This window comes from Cyanistes caeruleus, chromosome 15 (genome assembly GCF_971803275.1).
Source record: "Cyanistes caeruleus chromosome 15, bCyaCae1.hap1.1, whole genome shotgun sequence".
Classification (NCBI taxonomy): Eukaryota; Metazoa; Chordata; class Aves; order Passeriformes; family Paridae; genus Cyanistes; species Cyanistes caeruleus.
Genome location: NC_141715.1, coordinates 14,145,191 through 14,164,657, shown reverse-complemented (window position 1 = coordinate 14,164,657; position 19,467 = coordinate 14,145,191). Strand labels below are relative to the sequence as shown.

General features: G+C 39.7%; 1 protein-coding gene across 9 annotated transcripts in view; it reads left to right on the top strand.

Annotated features, from left to right (window-relative positions):
* SLIT3 (slit guidance ligand 3) overlaps positions 1 to 19,467 on the top strand; it is a 468,187-nt gene that overhangs the window by 354,528 nt on the left and 94,192 nt on the right. For all 9 annotated transcript variants that reach the window (XM_086851329.1, XM_086851327.1, XM_086851328.1 and 6 more), the window contains 4 exons: positions 3,600 to 3,750; positions 4,858 to 4,932; positions 12,542 to 12,685; positions 15,137 to 15,280. In XM_086851329.1, coding sequence (XP_086707455.1) covers positions 3,600 to 3,750; positions 4,858 to 4,932; positions 12,542 to 12,685; positions 15,137 to 15,280 — 514 coding nt within the window. The remainder of the gene's footprint in view (positions 1 to 3,599; positions 3,751 to 4,857; positions 4,933 to 12,541; positions 12,686 to 15,136; positions 15,281 to 19,467) is intronic.

The following is a 19,467-nucleotide window of genomic DNA, read 5'->3' as shown; positions in this document are numbered from 1 at the left end:
AGCTCTTAATGTGCTGGCATTGCTTTGGGAACAAATATAATGCAAAAAACTGTAGAAAAGTCTGCAAAATATTGTCTTTTATCTCTTGACAATGACATGGCTATCATGGCCTGTGTGGAAACACCACTAAGAATTCCACAGGGCAAAGCTGAGTCAGCAAATCCAAATGGCCATCTTAGCTTTGACAGCTCAGATAAGATCTTCAAAATATTTCTGCCTAGCTCCTCCCCTACACAGAGATAATGACACCTATTCATAAAGCACTTTGAGAATCTCATACTGAAGTTTTCTTATGGTGAAATATTGCCTTGTCTTGCAAATTTATCACATCTCTATTGTAGAGCTATCAAAAGAAGGACATCCAGGATTCTTAGAGTTTATCTGTAGTTATTGATAAAAACTAACACCAGCAATGTGAAATTATGACCAAAAAATGCACTTCTTTTTTATTCCCTATGAGAATTGTGATCTCGTGGTTATATGAAGAACTTCTGAGATTCCTGGGTTTTTCATTCAAGTTTTAGACCAATTGATCTCAATGGTCATATTTTTGGTGCCAAATTTGAGGCAACTGGATCATTTTCTAGGGTGAATGTATCAGGTCACTTTTCAAGCCCTGTTGAGACAGCCTGATTTGTAGCAGAACAGATCCTCCAGAGCTCCTTTCTAAGTCCTTTGGGCAGAGTTTTAACAACTGAATTCAGGTTTTCTAAACAATGCTTTAAAAGAACAGTAGAACAAAAAGGTATTTCTTATGTTGCCTAATTCTCCATGTGGGTATCAGAAAGGCACATAGAATGTTTGAGCACTTGGAAATGTGATGTCTCTTTATCTCAGTGCTGATGTTCTGTAGAATGCCACGGTGTGTTTGTTTTATGATAATAAGAAATCACAGTACCTGATAGTGGTGGCACATTGGTTGTGAAATAAAAATGTTATCAGGGTAACTAACAAATCAAACAACCACAGCTACCCTCAGTTACACACAGGCTTTGGCTACTTGTTTTACAGCAAACTTTAATTCTTCCTAATTTGAAGAATTGCTAAAGACTCCCAGGTCATGTTCTGTCCTGCATCTCTTCTCTGTGGCTTTCCACAGATGATTTTACAGTGTGCAAGGAGTGTTCCATGCCTGTGGAAGTGAGCTGTTCTTCCTGAGTCCTGTTGTGTTCTCTCAGAGCCTGGCAGTCAGGAGGAATGGTTATGTGTACTTAAAACAGTTCTGCAAGCAGATGGCTGAATTTCACATTGCTATCCCAGATGGGAATATCTTAATAGAGCAGCCACCTGTCCAAGTGATCTCAAGGCTCAGGTCAAATAGTAAATTTTATCTAGTCTTTGGCAGGTGATTCCTGCTCTGTCTCTCAGCCTAAGAGATGACTGAGTACTTGCTGAGCACATACAAGCTGTTGATTACTTTTGACTCAGTGATTACCTGAGTAGCTCTTGTTTAAACTCAAGAAAAAAAAAAGTGAGAGGGAGAAGGAGCAAAAATATGAAGGTGATGTTTGCTTCCTTCCTCTCCTGCTGAGCTGAGAGGCCTTTTCCCTGTTTCAGTGGTGGTAGCTGTGCACAGATGCCCAGCCAGCATCACCTTCTTACTTCTGCTGCTGCAGTGTGGAAGGTTGTATGCCTCACCATCAGGAGAGTGGGTGACAAGTCAAAGTGTGCTAAAATTCTTTATTTGTTCAGCCAGAAAGCTTGAGAGAAAACCAAAAGTTGATTTTTCACCCTCCAGTGTTATACACTGTTTTTTCTCATTTATAAAGAATTCTACTCTCGCATCCCTTTTTTCCCATAGGAAGGTGAATCTTGTATCCATCACTGGACTAAAAATTTTACTTAATAAATGTTTACCCTATGTAACTATATGTTGTTTGTGATTATTTTTTTTAATACATAAGCTTTTAGTAGGAAACTTAGAAGTGCTTCTTCAAGGGTTAAGTTGGGGATTTCCAAAATATTTTCTGACCACTGATTATTGGTGGGTTATTCTATGTGTACTGTAATTGTAGAAGTTTTAATAAACTCTGATTCTGATAACTGTTTGTCTTTGGGTATTGTTTCCAAGGTATCATAACCAACCAAACATTCTGACTGCCATACTTGGAATGTCTAGGACTGGAAATCAGATGTTAGATTTTTTTAAAAGGATAAGAGTTTAAGTAATAATGGTGTGGGGAGAATCTTAGCCTGTATTTTTATAGTGCTTTAAAATGCCCAGTGGTCCTAATACCTCTAAGTGCTGTGCTGTCAGTGAAGTTTCACTTTAGATGTATAATTTATAATAAGTACAAAAACCAGCAAAGTGTTTAGCACCACTAAAGTAGTAAGGTACAAATCTGTATGTCAGTGTTCCCATAGTCCAACTTGGAATTACAAAACTAAACCGAAGTGTGTCTGTGGGATCAAAGTGTTAGTTTGCCTGTAGAATTGCTTGTTTTCACTGCATCACCCTGAGGAGATAATGCATAACATAAATTAAAATAACAGTGGATTTAGGAAACGTCTTTTTTCTTTCAGAAAATAGTACGTGGTCATAAAATGGGCAGTGGTGTATTTATCAGTCTGGGAAGGGGAAACAGGTGATCAGTGTCATCAAGTCTCTGCAAACAAATTTCAGCTCAGGTTTAAGTTTTTGTTGATGTTTTTGGGTTCCTAAAACATTTGTTCAGCTCCTCTCTCTGAGAAAGCCTTGTAATTGACTTTTAAAAATTTGGGAAACTTGAAAAATGCTTCTTGGTAATTACAGTCCCTGGGCCTTGCACAGGGTTCCTGCAATGGTTCTGGTGCTTCCATTATGAAATGTGAAGTGAATGGGCAGGAATTGCATGGTGGGGGTTTGGCAGCACTTTGCTGACATACACATTTATTAATCCTCCTGGTTCCCTGAAGCACTGAGATCGAGTTTCCAACCTGCTGCTATTAAATGAGAAAAACCAAACCTGAAAAGGACAGATTAGTTCACTCAGCCTAATTGGAAAAGCATTTCATTAGAATGGGTCAAAAACCCAGTCAAAGGGGTCTGGCAATCAGGGTGTAATGGTACATCAGGGAGTGCTTCTCACTAAGTACACTCTACCCATTCCTTAATTAAAATGAAAATGATTTAAACTGCTATTACTTTCCTTTGCTGTTTGTTTAACATAGTTAATAAAGATATCTAATTGTTGGAAAGTTGACAAGGTTGTCTAATAAAAGATTGTTCTAAAAAACAGCTCTAATAGCTGAGGTCTGAACATTTGGGACTTTTAAATGATACCTTTTAAGTCTTTTGTCATTTGAATTCCTTCATGAGATGCCTTTTCCTTGTTGCTGGACTAGATTCCAAATGGGGAAAAAGTGACTTTGCTGGAAAATACCTTAACAGGTAGGCTTGTTAGACAAGGAATTAGTCTGCTAAGGGGAGAGTGAAAAACCAGGGACAGGTCTTGGGATTAATTTTAAAAATTCCTGAGCACAAGTCCTTGGCAAGTATTAAAATTGTGTGCGGGAACTGGGGGATGACAGGAGGCATCCTGAGGATGGATTCCATGATACCTCTGGTTGCTGCAGTTCTCAACAGCTGTTTGCTGGAAAATATTTTCCTTTTATTGCAGGGTCAGAGGATTACAGAAGTAAATTCACTGGGAAGTGTTTCATGGACCTTGTCTGTCCCGAGAAGTGTCGCTGTGAGGGGACAATCGTAGACTGCTCGAACCAAAAACTCACCCGACTGCCCACTCACCTCCCTGAATACACCACTGATCTGTAAGTGTGCCTCTCCCAGGGCTGTTCAGCTGGACATGTTTTTCTCATTTTAAAGGCTGGAAAAGGGACTCAGATAATTAAAGGCACCTCCTACTTTTATCCCTGTGTGAAAACGGGAAGGCTGATTTTATTTTAGAGTTGCACCACAACTCTCATTTCTTCAGCATTTATGGAGCTGTGGGGATGAGAAAGGAGCCACGGTCCCATGCAGCAGCCATGTGTCCTCCTCCAATGCTGGCCAGGCCCAAGCTGTGTCCTTACTTTCTACTCTGTCCTGGAGTCCTCTGCCTTGGCAGCTGATCGTATTTATTTAAGAAATGGTTTTGACCTTTTGAATGAATCTGTGATTGGGAGCTCATTCTATCTCAGCATTGTCTGCTGCTTGGGTAGAACAGGTCTTATTAAACTAATGTAACTTCAAGAAATTTGAGTATGAGAAAACATTTTTATTGCCTAGCAACTGAAGATTCTGGTTCTTTTCTTGCATTAGTAGCCCCTTCAAACAGAATTTCGTTTTTTTTGAGTTACTGTTGTATTTATTGTACTTACTCTATTTAAAACCCCATAAAAACTATTGATCTGAAGAAAAAATGAGAGACATCCAGAAATACAGCAAAGACTCTAGAAAGAATTTTATATCCCAAGCCTGCCAAGACAGTGGCCTTCACATTCATTCTGAAGATCAGCAGACTTTTATAGGAAAGGACCTGAAATCAGAGCCCTTCTGGTTACATGGAGCACATCTCCAATTGCCTGTCCCGTGTAGCAGAATGCACAACAGAGGTTCAGTCACGCAAAGGAGTTTGTGTGTAATAGATTAGGTCAATAATTCCTTATCCCATGTATTGGAAGATGAAGGGGCTCTGACACTGTCCTTTGGCATTACACTCTTTAAGGCATCCTAAGCTTTTACTATAGATAGTGCTCTATGTCCCATTTCCTTCAAAGCTAAACTCTTTTACTTGTAGGAGTCAGAGAGATGGCAAAGAGTGCCTTGCTTAACAAAGGTCATGGTTCTCTGTGTGACAGCCCTGAATGTCACAGGGATATAGCTACAGACATCTGTGAATTATTATTATTGAATATCTCTTTCTTTGTTCCTCTCAGGCGTCTGAATGACAACGATATTTCTGTTTTGGAAGCTGTTGGACTCTTCAAGAAATTGCCCAACCTCAGGAAAATGTAAGTCTGAGTTGCTTGTTAGAATACATGCAGCCTTGGATTGGAAGGAAGGAGGAAGGGATGAGTTTTTTATGGTTTAGTTCTGCAGTAGTAGAAATCACTTTTTTAATGTGGTTTAACAACACTGAAGGAGTTCCCTGTTGGATGAGCAGGCACAGTTAAACCACACTGACAGATGAAGATCCCTAGGCTGACATTTCAGGGGGTTTTTAAGGCTGCAATTCTTAGTCTTTCACTCATACAGACTGACAGGAATTCTGTCCCAGAGTTTATTCTGATGTATGCTTATTGTTAGAGAGGATGATGACATTTAGCATTTTGGTTTTGTCTCTCCAGTGTATTGTGTGGCTCCAGCTGTGGTGTGGTTGTTTTAAATAGTAAAAGGAAAATAATATTACAAGATATGGACAATAGCAGCTTCTGGTGATCATTATTGAGAGAGGAGAATAAATTAGGAAACATATCAATTAGTCATTCAAATATTGCTGTATAATTCTGCTCAGAGTCCTGGCATAGTGCATTGTATGTATTTAATAGGTGCAGTGTTTTGGAAAGAGATTAATATGTCAGGTACCTGTTGATAGTCTTCAAAATGAATTCTTCTGAAGTTATTTAAAGTTTTGGCCCTATAGAGCCATTGCTAACGTCTCATTTAACTATTTGCTTTTAGTAAGGTTTCATTGTCTGGATCAAACTAATTCAGGGAACCAAATCAAACCAGGCAATTTGTTCTGCATTCATTTCACGTGGTTTCTGCCATCTGGAGCTTCCTGGCCATTTGAATTCATGTGAGATCTCAGGGGCTTTGGAGGCAACTGTAGTGGGATTCTTTTTATTTCTGCAAGAGTTTCAGATGCAGCACTGCAGGCTTGGGGTGAGGCTGTGTTTGTGTAAGTACAGGCCATCAGACTTGGGGAACTAATCACAAACATTTGGCTCATGTTTTATGAATGATCAATAATTTGTAGCTACACTGCACTCAGAAAATGTTGTTGACATTGTTAAGTGCTCTGTTCCCTGTGTAAGTAGATAGTAAACAGGAATGAAAAATGCATGCTGTATAAGTGTATACACAAACTGGAAAGCATCTGTCCTCATCAAACCTTCAGGATTTATGTTTTGAAAATTGGAATAATTTGTCTTTATTTAAAATTTACAGTAGGGAAGCACAGTGCTGTCCTTCCTGTCCCCATCGATCACTCAGAGGGAAGGATGCCTCAACAGGGGCTGTATTTTGGGCATAAATCCAGCATGAAACCATTGTGAGAATATTTTTAAGAGGGTTTCCTGTGAAACAAAAGATTCCTTTATCTGTCCTTGGTAGCTGCTGAGATCAGAGGTGTGCAGGAGCAGGTCAAACTCATGGCAAAAAGAAGCTGCACTCTACAAAGTGTCTCTTGCTGGGTTTTAGGGGCAGCCTCCAAGCAGAGGCTCTTTATGAAGTTTTTTATAGATGAACTAATTTCTTTTGTTTTGCCTGATGGTCTAAAGAAATTTCTCCATTTTAAGGAAAGGGGCTTTGTGAAAATGGTGTTTTTTCATGTGAGCAAACCAACATTTCAACCACAACTTTACTCAGTGGTCTGATCCTTAAAAAGCCAGATTAGACTTCTTTTCCTGTTTCTTCCATTTTGTGAAAAGAAGGGGCTACCAGGAAGAAACAAACAAACAAACACCCCTTTCCATCCAAGTTCTTACTTGGCCTTTACTAGGCCAAATCCTGCTAATGAAAGGTCCCTCTCCACCATGTGGAGAAGGGGAATGTAGGGGGATGCCAGAGATGGGATTGCTGCTCCTCTTAAATCAGAGAGGAAGAACATTGGTCAGATCCCCATTTTTTAGTGTGTATAAGTGATAGGAAACCTAAGTATTATTTGATTGACAGTATTGACTCTGTCTCATCATATATTCCTTGTCTGTTTAAGTGTTAAAGGCAAACAGCAGGTGGAGGAATCTGTCTGGAAATTGAATTGCTTCCTAGGCTGAAGAAAACAGCTCTGAGCTTTGCAGTAGCAGGGCATTAGCCTAAATCATATAAACTTTTTCTTTATTTTTCCTCTGAAATATGCTTTTTTCCCCAAATGAACCTGAGTATCTGTAATACGTCTACCTGAAGGATATCTGAATACTTGTCCTCTGGTTGTCTTTCACCTTACTTTGGGACTAGTGATAGATCCGTGCTAAGGAACTTTGGAAAGAAACTTTGTTTCAGAGAACCGTGGTTCTGCTGTGGCTGGTAAAGCTCCAGCAGAATTCCAGAGAGAGACAAAATGATGGGGAAAAAAGGGAAGTGTCAGACCACCTTCGCAAAAGGTGGTAGCACCAACCCCACCTCTAATATGTAATTAGCTGTTGTGGTGTAATTTGTCTGTAAATAGTCCTCCTAAGCTGAACCTTACTGTATCATGTGTCAGCCTAGGATTTAATACATTTTAATGCAAAACAAAATTGAATTCTTGATACAGAAATTTAAAGGTCAGAGATACATAATGCAATGTGATGCCACATTTTACTTAGTAATTAAATTGCTAAGATTACCCTGCTGGTTTTTAAAAGGTTAACATATCTGTATGTGCTTTAAAAAAAATAATCAACTTCAATAATCAGCTGCAAAATCCCATGTACATAATGCTGTTTTCATAACCTAAATTTTAATCATCTTTATGTTTAATGCTTTTTACAGTAGAATAAAAAGATTGGTGTAGACTCTTCTAGACATGTCTAATCCAGTCCAGAAGTAATTTACTGGGTTCTCCAATGATCTCTGTTTTGATTTCACTGTGTTCTTACCACATTGCCTCACCTGATCTTGCAGGTGTGAAGGGAAAGCTGAAGTCTCTGGAGGCTGAAGTCCCATCCCACTGATTTCAGGCTCCAAGGGCTGTGTTGCTGATATTTTGCAGTGGTTAGCAAAGAGCACTTTGAATCTGCCTGAAGTGCAGGAGAAATACAGGGCTGCATTTCTGACTCTTTAAGAGCAGGAGCAGCTCCAGGACTTGGACTTCTGCAGGTATCCTATCCCCAGGATATAGAAAGGCTCCAGGACCTGCTGCCCTCCAGCCAGGGGAGCTGGAAGCTTCTGCCTTTCACAGGGAGTGATGTTTCCAGTGGGAGATCTTCTCACTCAGCACATCAAGGTCTCATGGTAGGGAGAGGGGAGACATCCCCATTCACAGGGGTGAAGTTTTGACTTCTGTGGAAAGGAGCAATTCTCTTCTTGCAGCAACTAGCAAATTCAGCACAAGGCAACGCTGGGAACCCCACCACTCCCTGGCAATACCTCAGGGTGTTAATTAGAGAAAAAACCTTCAAGTGCCTGGGGACTCCTGTGGTAGTAGGAGCCTGGAGGGGTCTCCTGGCCATGATTCAGTGTCCAAAACCCCCAGGTATCTGACTCAGAGGGAGCACAAGGACACCCCTCGCGTGCTGAAATGGGATACTGACCCACAGCAGAGGCTGCAGCCCCCAGATGCCATCTCTAGAGCTTGCCCACTCCCCTGTGCCCACAGGAAATCAGTGGCCATTCCCACTGAGGCCCCAGCAGCTGCTTCTGCAGGGAAAAAAATCAGCAGTGAGCTCACATTCAAAATTGAAAGGTGAACTGTCATACTTCATGCACTGCTGGGGAGAAGGGGGACTGACCTCTTCTCTTGAGAACAAGAGTAATAAAAAATATTTACCTCAAAACCTGAAAGGGTCATCTAACAGTTCATTCAGTTAAGTCTTGCCAAAGTTACAAAGTGAACATATAATATGGTCTTTATTATTAGAAATGTCAGGCTGTCTTGCCAATAGCTGGCATTGCCAATCCACCTCCAGCATGTAATTGCCTTTGGAGGCTTAATTTGGCTGTAAGTATTTCTGCTAGATTGAGCTGTATGGAGTGTCAGACCAGGATTTGAACATTTTACATGTGAAATAAAATTGAACCATGATAAAGTTTGCAGACCAGAAGTCGGTTTCAAAACCAGAATATCGAGTTTCTTGGGGAGGCAGAAGTAGTTTGTGCCCTTGGAAACAGCTGTTGTTCCTTCCCCTAAGCATGAATTTTGCCATGGCAAATGAGGTTGCAGTCATCTGTCGCTTGTTACACAGAAACAGACTTTATTTTCTGGAAATCGTGTTGTGCTTGGTGGCATTTGGGCTCATTGTGTTTTTTACAGCGAGGCCATCAGTCTGCTCTGCTGGATGAGTGTAGGGGTGTCACTGGGTGCAATTCACTGTCTGGCTGCAGTATTTAAGATTTTCAGTGGCGTGCAGCTCCTGGAAACAGCTCACACCATCAGACCCAGCCAGGCTGTTGGGAAAGGCTGTAAAACCCTCTCAGGGGAATGCAGCAGCACTGGGCTTCTCCTTCTCACATGTGCTTAAAGATTCCAAACACATCTCCAACAGACAGAAATATTCCAGGGAAATCCCACTCAGAACAGGCTGTTTTTATGATAAAACTGCAGGGTTGGAGGTGAGATCAAGCAGATCCCTTGTGGCTGGCTGGGCTCAGGGGGTTTCCAGATGGGAAGGTGTATCAGTAACTCAGCAGTGGGGAGCTGGAATGCTGACATTGACCCAGCAGGTACAGCAGGGTGAATGCTTCTGTTAAGTCTGAATAGATTCCAACTTGCTCTGTGTTGAATTTATGAGATCAACAGAAATAATATTATTATAAACTTCAGCCATAAAGTAAATAAAATGCGACTGAGGAGTGAGCTGTGTGAACAATGTCACCTTGATAGCTTCTTGAGCTCTTCATTTCCTATTCACAGCACCCCCATAAAGCACACCCAGGCTTTCTGAAAATTTATTTTGACCTCTTGCCCAAAATAAAACTCTGGAAATAGGATTAAATGTTATCACCAGGAAGTCCTCATGGAATAGGCCTTCAGGAGTACCAGGCTGAGGTCAGGCTGGCTCCCATTTGGGTCCTGCCAGAGGGCACAGGAATCTCAAAACTCCTTTTCTTTTCCACTGTCTTCCAGTATTTCAAGAAGAGCTCCTGGTACAAACTCAGTAATGCAAGAGGATGAGGCTTCTCTGTAGTGGCAGTTTGCTGTAAACTGTCAGTAGGTTTTTTCTGATAAAAATTTCCTTGTCAAGTGTGATGATCACATACAAAAGAATCTTTAATGCTGGGAAGGATGTTAGAAGTCTCTGAGTTGCAGACCAGGCAAAAGGTTACAGTGCTTTCATTTTTTAAGGTTTATACCAGCTGATATTTCTTTTCTGGTAACTCTAGACTGAAAAGTATGTATTTTCTTATATTTATTATTCTAGCTGTTCAGACTTAAGGAGGAAACTTTTTTTGTGACTGAATATTGTCACCTACTACTTTTTTTTGTTGCATTCTGATATGTGAAACTCTGATTCAGGAAGACAAATAACAAAATCCAGGTTGGCAGAACATGTGCTTTGACAATACTCCAGGCAGGAATGCAGGGCTGTAACATCTTTACCTATTTGTTGTTGCAGAGCTTCTCTTTTCTCTACCTTGCAACTTTGATTTAAACATAATCTTGGATTTTCAGATCTTTGCATGGGAAAGGTATTTATAATTGGCTTCTTCTGAGACTGCTGGCATATTTATGGATAATTTTGTGTTGCTGAAAAGATCAGGCATTATTAACTCAAATGAGCAGAGTTGTCTATCTGCTGAAGTCCTTCGGCAGCAATTAAAATTCAGATATTTGCACTGTATAAAGGTGCCAAGTCCTTTGCAGATCATGGCCAACTTTTGTCTCCAATATTTGCTCTTTTTTACCTTCAGTATCTACTAGACAGTTAAAATTGCCCCCATGTTTTAATACATGTACTTAAATATCTTTTATATGGTAAAAAGTAACTAATAAAACTTTATAACTACAAATGTAGGTCAGTTTGCAATCTGTGAAGTCTTTGTCTATTATAGTAACTCACCTCCCTTCCCACCACAAACACCTACTTAATTATTTTCTGGGCAAATGTTCATCATGGCATGATCTTTACCAGAGGGGCATCTTTGGAAGTATTTATTTATGCCAGCATTCAGAAGAGATGCTGAGCTATAAACATTTCCACTAGAGAAATAGCTGAGCCCCAAAATTAAAAGCATATGTCAGAATATCCTCCCTTGACTTGCTTTGACACTGAACATAAACTCTTCATGTGAGCGTTAGCACAAAGCACTAAACTTCTGGAAAGAGAAATCTGCGTGTAAGTATTTCTATATGTTTTTATGTTATTTTTGGCTGATTGCTGGCGTGCTCCTATTCTTTCTGATCACAAGAAAGCACAAGAGGTGATGGGCCACATGCTGTAGGGCCCACTCTCTGACAGTTGTTCAGCAGACATAAACCAGTGTACTCCAGTTTCCCACATGAAACATATTTCCAAGGCTCTTTTTTTTTTATTTTACTTTATTAAGTGATGACTTCTGAAAAGAGCAAGACCCACATTATTTCTATCTGAGGCCAAGCTGTCCTCTTTCCATGTCTTCTGTCAACTTTTATCCCAGTAAGATTGCCAGCTCTTCTGAGCAGAGTAGCCCAGGTGCTAATCTGATACCTTGTCACTTGTTTTATATCACCTGGAATTGGATTTTGAAGCTATTACTCATGCTGTGTCTGTACTGGGATCATTTCTGGACTAATGTGCTATTCTGCATGAGTAATGGTGTTGGAATTTAGCATCTTCTTGGGAGCGAGAACGTATCTTGTACTTTCTCCTTTTTGTTGTAGATAGTAAAACAAAGAACAATATTTCCTGTCATAAACCTCAACAAATAGAATTATTCATCATAATCTATACAGGACACCATGGGAAATACTTGAAGGAGTCAGGCTCAAAGTTTTAATGTGCTTAAGGCCTTCTATATAAATGTTTTAAATAATTAAATGTCATTTATTTTTATGCATCTTTGATGGCACTTTTATCCTTCAGAAATTGTCTGTTCACTGGGGTTTTCACAAATATGAAATATTCAAAAGATTAATTTTGCATTTCAGGAGAACTTCATTTGACTTTGTAGATCTAAGTTTTCTAATATTGATCTATAAGCAAACATCTTGAGACTGTACAGGCAGAGTAAATATTTAGAAAATAATGCTGTGTATTGGAGTGGCTGTGAATTGACAAGAGATACTTGTTTCCTTTTGAGTGGTGTTTTTTTATTGGAGTGCATGTACTGAAGTTGGTATCAGATACATGGTACAGTGAATAAAAGTGGTCCATATTTCAATTTGTGACACCATTTCAATGGCAGTAACATTAACTGACTCTTGCACCCAGACCCAAGCATTGTCCATAACTTCATGGGCATGAATCAGATGCTGGAAACTTCCACTTATTGTTTCCTGAGACATAGATAAGAAAGAACTGTATGAGGTGTTAAAAGCTGGTAATTGCATTAATTTCATTTATCTTGATACAGCTGAAGTAATTGTGGCTTTGATGAGTGCAAGGGAACTATTTGTAAGAGCAGTAGGAATACCTTTGAATTTCTGGATGCTGTCCTTGCTGAATGTCTCTCTAGATAACCACTGAAAAGAACATATTCTTCTTATCCTCCTTCCTCCAGTGTGATTTTTGGAGTAAAACACTACTGATTTTCTTACTGAGACTGGTTGTGTCCTTCCAGAAATCTAAGCAACAATAAGATCAAGGAGATCCGAGAAGGCGCGTTCGACGGAGCTGCAGGAGTGCAGGAGCTGATCCTGACAGAGAACCAGCTGGAATCCGTGCACGGACGGATGTTCAGGGGCCTCACGGGGCTGAAGACCCTGTAAGTGCAAAGCCCTGCCTTTGTTCCTCTCTGAGCAGGATGGGGTGCTCAGCTTCAGCCTGAAGCTATTTCACTGCTGAAATATCTGTTATTGGACAGCCAGTGCTACTGCTGGGCCTCGTAGAGCACTCATGAGGGTTCCAGTGTATCTCTAGTCCTGGGCAGGTTTGAGATTTATGTGCTATTTCTGTAAAATTGAGAGATTTTCACAGGACTAACATGATGGGGAACCTGTCACGTGTCAAATTTGTGCACTTCCAATCATTTAATGCTTTTATGATTTTGTTATTTCCTGTGGAAACAAGACGTGTAGAAATATGTTTGCTGTCTCTTTGTCCATCCTCCCACTGTTCCTCCATCCAAATTGGAGCTGTGCTGTAGAAAGAAAGCACTTGACAAGGTGGGGTTGTCAAGAAATAGGCTCTAAGAATCAAAATACAATTAAAATCTACAATTTATTCATTAGCAAAAAAAACTACTTATGTTGCAAGGTATCATGATACAATCAGTTCAGTCCTTACTCAAGTGTAAAAAGAAATTCAACTTTCATTTCAAGGACTTTGTTCTGTAATGACAAATATGGAACTTTTGCTGTTCCATTAAATTTTTTTGTGGTTGCAGCCATCTGTTCTTTAATTTAATGTATGCACTTTACTAAGGGATTTGAAAATACTGCCCATAGATATTAAATTAATTTTTATACTGTAAAGCAGCCTGTGGCAGTACTCCTAAACAAAATTCAGCATTTTTTAATAAAAAGATGCTTAACATTCAAACTATCCTGCTGACCTGACCTACATTTCCCCCAGCTGATAAAGCAGTCTAAATATACACAGCATGATATGAGGATTTGGGAGTCTAAGTTTTCTTTCAGGAAGGGCACACAGTGCGTGGTGAGCCATGATATGAAACCAAAGGGTTTGACTTGAGGGACGTATATTGCCATCCATTAATTGACTTTCTTTCAGCATTAAAATAGTAATCTTTGCAAAGGGGATGCATTTGTCAGGGTCATGGTCCAGCTTTTAAAAGACTGTATGTTCCTGCAATGTAATAAATCACTGTGCAGAATATATTGACATTCAAATTCATCTATCCCATCTTGCAGTTCTGCCTGATACATCCATACAAGGCAGAGAAATGTTTCCTACTGCTGCTGAGCCACTAAGGGCCTTATTCTCTCATTCACTACCTGGTCATTTTAGAGCTTGTGCTCTTGACCTGGCAGAGATCTGTCTCTGTGTCCTGTGGGTCTTTCCTGGCACAGTTTCACCCCAGCTGCAATCCCAAAATTACAGAGACCGTGGTAACTGCACAGAGGCCAGTGATGCAAAAGCAGCACAGCGTTCAGCCTCAAACATGGATTGTCTGTGATGACACTGGGAATGTTTTCCCAGCCATACCCAAACTCTCTCTAGTGATTTTCAGGTAGCTATCGATGTAGAATGTCAATGCCCAGCTGGCAGATACCAATCTGAGATTTAAATTCAAACTCCTAAGGGGGTCTGAATTTCCCCTGTTCACTGCTTGGATTTGATACCCAGGAGTTAACCCTCCTCACTTTGGAGGATCAATTCATTGCAACCACAGCATGAGCCACATGCATTTTGTGGATCTTTGGTAGTGTGCTTTAATTACTGAATAATTTTTCACCTAAGTAGGAATATCACAACAATGCAGTGATGTTTACAGACCCAGATATTGATTAGCATGCAGTGTAACAAATACACATGAGCCTTTTTTGCTATGGAGTGAAACAAGATACTCCAGTCTTTCAGATTAATTGGTCTTTATTGTCGAGTTCATTGTTACCATAACAACTCAGAGAGATGTATCTTTCAAAACACAGCACTGATTCATCTGGTACAAATGCCAAGCAAAGACCATTTTATAGAATGATTACTGGGTTTTGTCTTCATAATAATGATGATAATGACATTCCAGAGCCTGTGCCAGGTCTGGAAATCTTTCCTAAGATATTCCTTGATTTTTGATGAGGATACTGTTTCCTTCCATACTTTTGCAGTGTGGATTACAAAAAACATCCAGGACACAAGCAGAAGTAATGCAGCCAGTACTGTTACTGTCACACACTTCTGACAGTCTTTCTCAATTGATCTCTGAAATCCATCTCAGCTTACTCTCAGATATTTATTAAACTGACCCTTTAGTTTTTATTTCAAGTTTGTCACTAGTAATAATTTTATTTGCATATTGCTTTCAGAAGTGCATCTGCCATCAGCCTCTAATGTTGAGTGGAAGAGATGCATTTTAAATTCATGAGACCATGTTTACATGAATCTAACCCTTCTCTGCCTGCATTCTTCTTCAGGAATCAATAAAACCAGAATGTTTTCCAAAGCATCTCTTGATGCCCTTGGTAAAGCACTTCTCATCCTGAAATTCTACCCCCTCCCAGTCATTCCTAATTCCCTGTTTTAATCCTTGTAGGATGCTGAGGAGCAACTCCATCAGTTGTATAAACAACGACACCTTTGCTGGCCTGAGCTCAGTGAGGCTCCTTTCTCTGTATGACAATCACATCAGCACCATCACCCCTGGAGCCTTCAGCACACTGGTCTCTTTGTCTACAATGTAAGTTATCTTTTTATGCATGAACATGTCAAGGTGCTGTTCTTCTGTGCTTTCCTTTAGAAAAAGACAATGTTTCAGTTTATATGGAAAACCTTGTGTAGGGAGAGAAAACTCCATCCTACTGAAAACACAGGTTTGGAGGATACAAGGTGTGATTTAAAAAAAAAAAAAGTAATAGTTTCAGCTGGAGTGGCTTAAAACACTTGGAGGTTGCCAGCCTCAGGCAGGGTGACTGTATTTTGCAGTGTCATAGCCCAGTGCAATATGTAGGGGAAGGTCACGTAAAACAATTTCTGCAGATTCAAAGGGTGTAGCTTATCACACACTCAGCTCCCTGAAGCTGCTTTAGTGTCTGTAGAGTCTGATTTTGTAAGAACAGCTTTCTGGATTTCAGGTAAATTAGTTAAACATCAGAAGTCTACTAGATAATTCTTAGATTTTCAGAGCATCTGAAGAAGACCAAATAGTCAAGTGTGGAATGTGAATTTGAAAATCCCAACCTAAGCTTTATTATAATTCTCTTGCACTTCTCAGTCATTCTTTGAAATATTTTCAATTCTTCTTAAATACTTTTAAATGCTTTTTTGGTGTGTCCATTTTAATAAAGTACAGACTGATAAATATGGAAAGAAAGTCTGCCTTCTGTTTCCAGCTGTGAGAGGGGACCCTGATGTTGTCTGTCATGAAAATATTGTCCAGTCAAAATGTCAAAATAAACTCTCGATTGCATTTCAGGATTGGAAAATATTCTCCCTCATGCTTGGGCAAAGAAAGAAGTGTTCAACCTCGGCTGTTTTGTTGCTCACACTTCTTCCTTTGCTGTGGCAACTTTTCTCCAGCAAATCAGTTCTCATTTTGGCATTTACTCCATGCAGCATAAGGAACACAGAAGTTTCTTTCCTTTTACATTGTGTAGTCCCAAGAGTCTCCTTGAATTTGATGGACATAGAGAGAAACACGAGCAGATTATTTTTATTGACTGGTCAAAGCAAGTGGCACTTGCTGAAAGCTTGTTGTCATTGTGCTGCAGGCAGTGCCTGCCTGCTCCTCTCAGCTGTCCCTGTGCTTCCCTCTGTGGCTCCCACTGTACAGGGATTCTCTGAATCAGTCTGTGAAACCCCTACCTTGCTTTCACAGAATTGTCTTTCTCACATTTTGTTAGAAAATAGCCCATTTTCTTTCCTCATCTGTGGGAAAAGACTGTTGCACTTTCTAGAGAGAGCAATTAAAGCTGCTGCTAATTGGAATGCATTGCTTTGGCACTGATTTATAATCCTGCTGGTTCCTCACTGTGTCTTGGTGGAAAAGTTTGTTCTTTGACACATTTTCATTCTGTGTTTGATCTACAGACAGAAAAGGTGTGGTTTTGACTTCTTTAGACCTTGGATTGAGGCCATGGTGATTTTTGACATATAAATACAGAATTCAGCTTTGTTCATTTCCCGGCAGTGCTCCATTGTATGTGGATTTATTGGATGACACCACCAGTGAAGTTAGCTGGTGTGACTGCTTTCCCTGTTCAGCCCACACTTTGGGAGCTGTTTGGGAATTGGAATGCCTTACTTTTGCATCTATCAATGGGAGGCAAAAATTCATGCAGAGTTCCATTTCCATTTTTATATTGGCATATTTACAGCACTAAAGAACATTGCTCCTTTTGCTCTTACTCTTTGTGAGTCAGTCTCGTTGATATTCTGAAAACATGGACAACTCTGAAAATAATACCCTATCTAATGATTTTCAATGGAGGAAGAAGACCTATTTTATGGGAAAAAAGAGCAATTTTTATTTTGTTATTGGTCAAACCAGGCACTGTAGCATCTTAGTTTGAAGTGCACTTGCACTTCTTCACACAGAGAATTCAGTCATGTCTTTTAGTCCTTACACAGTGAAGGGAAGATATTTGCAAGCAGAACTGCTTTTACATGGATTATTACTAAAATAACTGCATGAAGCTAATGCCAGAATGACATACAACTATTCTTGTATAAACTTAACCCAAATTCCAGAATATATTTTCAACCTAATTTCAAAAACATCCAGAGGTGTTCCAGCATGTTTTTCTAACAGGTCACTAGAATCCATTTAAATAGTTAATATTCTTTGCAATTTTGAAGAGGCACTTGTAGTAGGATATGCATATTTCATTCCTCAAGACTTCTGTTTCCCCTTGATTTTTTAAATATGTCTATGTCCTTGAGTAAACACTTCTGAACTTAATGTTAGTACAAAATCTCTGCTAGTCTGATTGCTGTATTTCTGTCTGAGTGGGTAAATCACTATTGTTTGTAATATCTGATTATTAATGATGAATTTTCACATCAATTTTTCTGCCCAACGTTACTGTTTCTGATTTGAGAACTCCACTTGAATAGTCAGTTTCCTCAGTAAAGCTTTTGCATATAAATAGCCTTTCCAGACTTTCAATTCCATTTCAAGTCAAGTAGGAAATCTCTTTATCCAGCTGATACTTTAAGGAGAGACTTCATCTTACATTTCTATCAAAAGTTGCATCACAGTCTTGCCGTGGAAAGAGCATGTATGTAGGGACATTTGTGAACTTCATACTGCATTAAAGCTAAAAATCCCTGCTCTGCAGCTGGACAAGGATAAAATGTAGATGTTGCTAAAGTGGCAGAAGGACGTGTGGAATTGCTGACAAGATAAATTTGTCCCCTTTTTGCCTGTAGTGATTTGAATTTCTAAATGGGACATTTTTTAATTTGTTAATTTTATCTGTAACAATCTATTTCTTTCTTACTTCCTGAGAAAAAGCATAATCTAATTCCTAAACTGAAGATTCCAAACATGTTACATCATATGTTAACCTGTATTTGCCAAGAGGAAAAGGAGGTTTTGTGGATAGTTTCTGCTGCTCAGCTAGTGAGCAATAGCACATTAAGTCAAAACAATCTCTCCTCTCTAGACAGGGATAATTACTATTATTTTATATAAAGCATTTTGTAGATTGAATGTTTGTGAAAGTCTTTGATATCTCTTGGTAAGATACTCTCTAAATGTGCAAAATGTCCTTTACTCTCAGAGCTGCTGGTTCTCCAGAAACCAGATTATACACACCTGCTGTTTGTTTCCAATTGTAGGTTATTAAATTCTGAGGATTTGTGTCATGCAAGTAGTTCTGTGAATATCTCACTCTCTTCCATCAGTGGAACAAATGGCCTTTGAAGCACTGGCACACTCAGCATCGGCGTCTCAGACATTTGGTTTAGACACTCTGCTCATGCCAAAGTGTATCAGTGTGGAAAATACACAAAGCATCCTGCATGTGGTCCCATTATGGATTGAAGAAAGTGGAAAACAATTCAAAAGGAAAGCAGCTAGAATTAGAGTATTGCTTTCAGTGCTTTTTTGCACCTTCTGCCTGAAAGCTCTTGTGTAACCTGTTGGTTTTCTCACCTTTCTGCAGCATTTGAATCTTAGTGTGAAACAGGTGAAGTATTTTTATAACATTATGCTGAGATTTCTGCCTCCCCCAGTTCTTTTTCTACAATGTCCATAAGCCTGTGTTAGATCCACATGGGATTAACCCCAGAGCTCCAGGGCAGAGCAGGGATTGAAGTGCTGCAGTGCTGTGAGTGATATTGTGGTTGTGATGTTGGCCTAGAACCTAGAGAATTTAGGAGTTGCTTTGGGTTTTCTTTCTAACTGCCCCACCTCAATTGTGCCACATGTTTTTGTCTTCAGTACTATTGTTTCCTGAAGGAATTGTTAGGCTGAAGTTCTGGTGTGATTTTGACTGCATGTTAAGGTTTGTGAAAGCATCTTGCAAAGATGACTTACAAGCTACTTCAGCTACTACACCTGCACTTGAAGTGCCTGTTTCTTGCCTTCAAATTTCTTGTCTTAAAAGATACACTATGATTTAAAGAAATTTCATTATCATCTTTCTTTCTGTGCTGCCAAAATATTAACTTCTAGGATGTGAAAATGCCATCAATATTAGTGTAGTTACTTCATTTTCCATACACAGGCCCTGAGAGCTCATTCTTCTTCCATGAGGCAACCTCAGACCGAGGCTGTCTCTGTACATAGCATAGTCAGCTCTCCCTTTTTACCAGGGATCTCAGCCTCTTTCCTTCATCTGAAGTCGAGTTAGGAAAGAGCTGCTAAACCAGGCTGTGTTAAGGCTCCATCCCTCTGGTGGAGGTGTCAGGTGATTGCTCTGG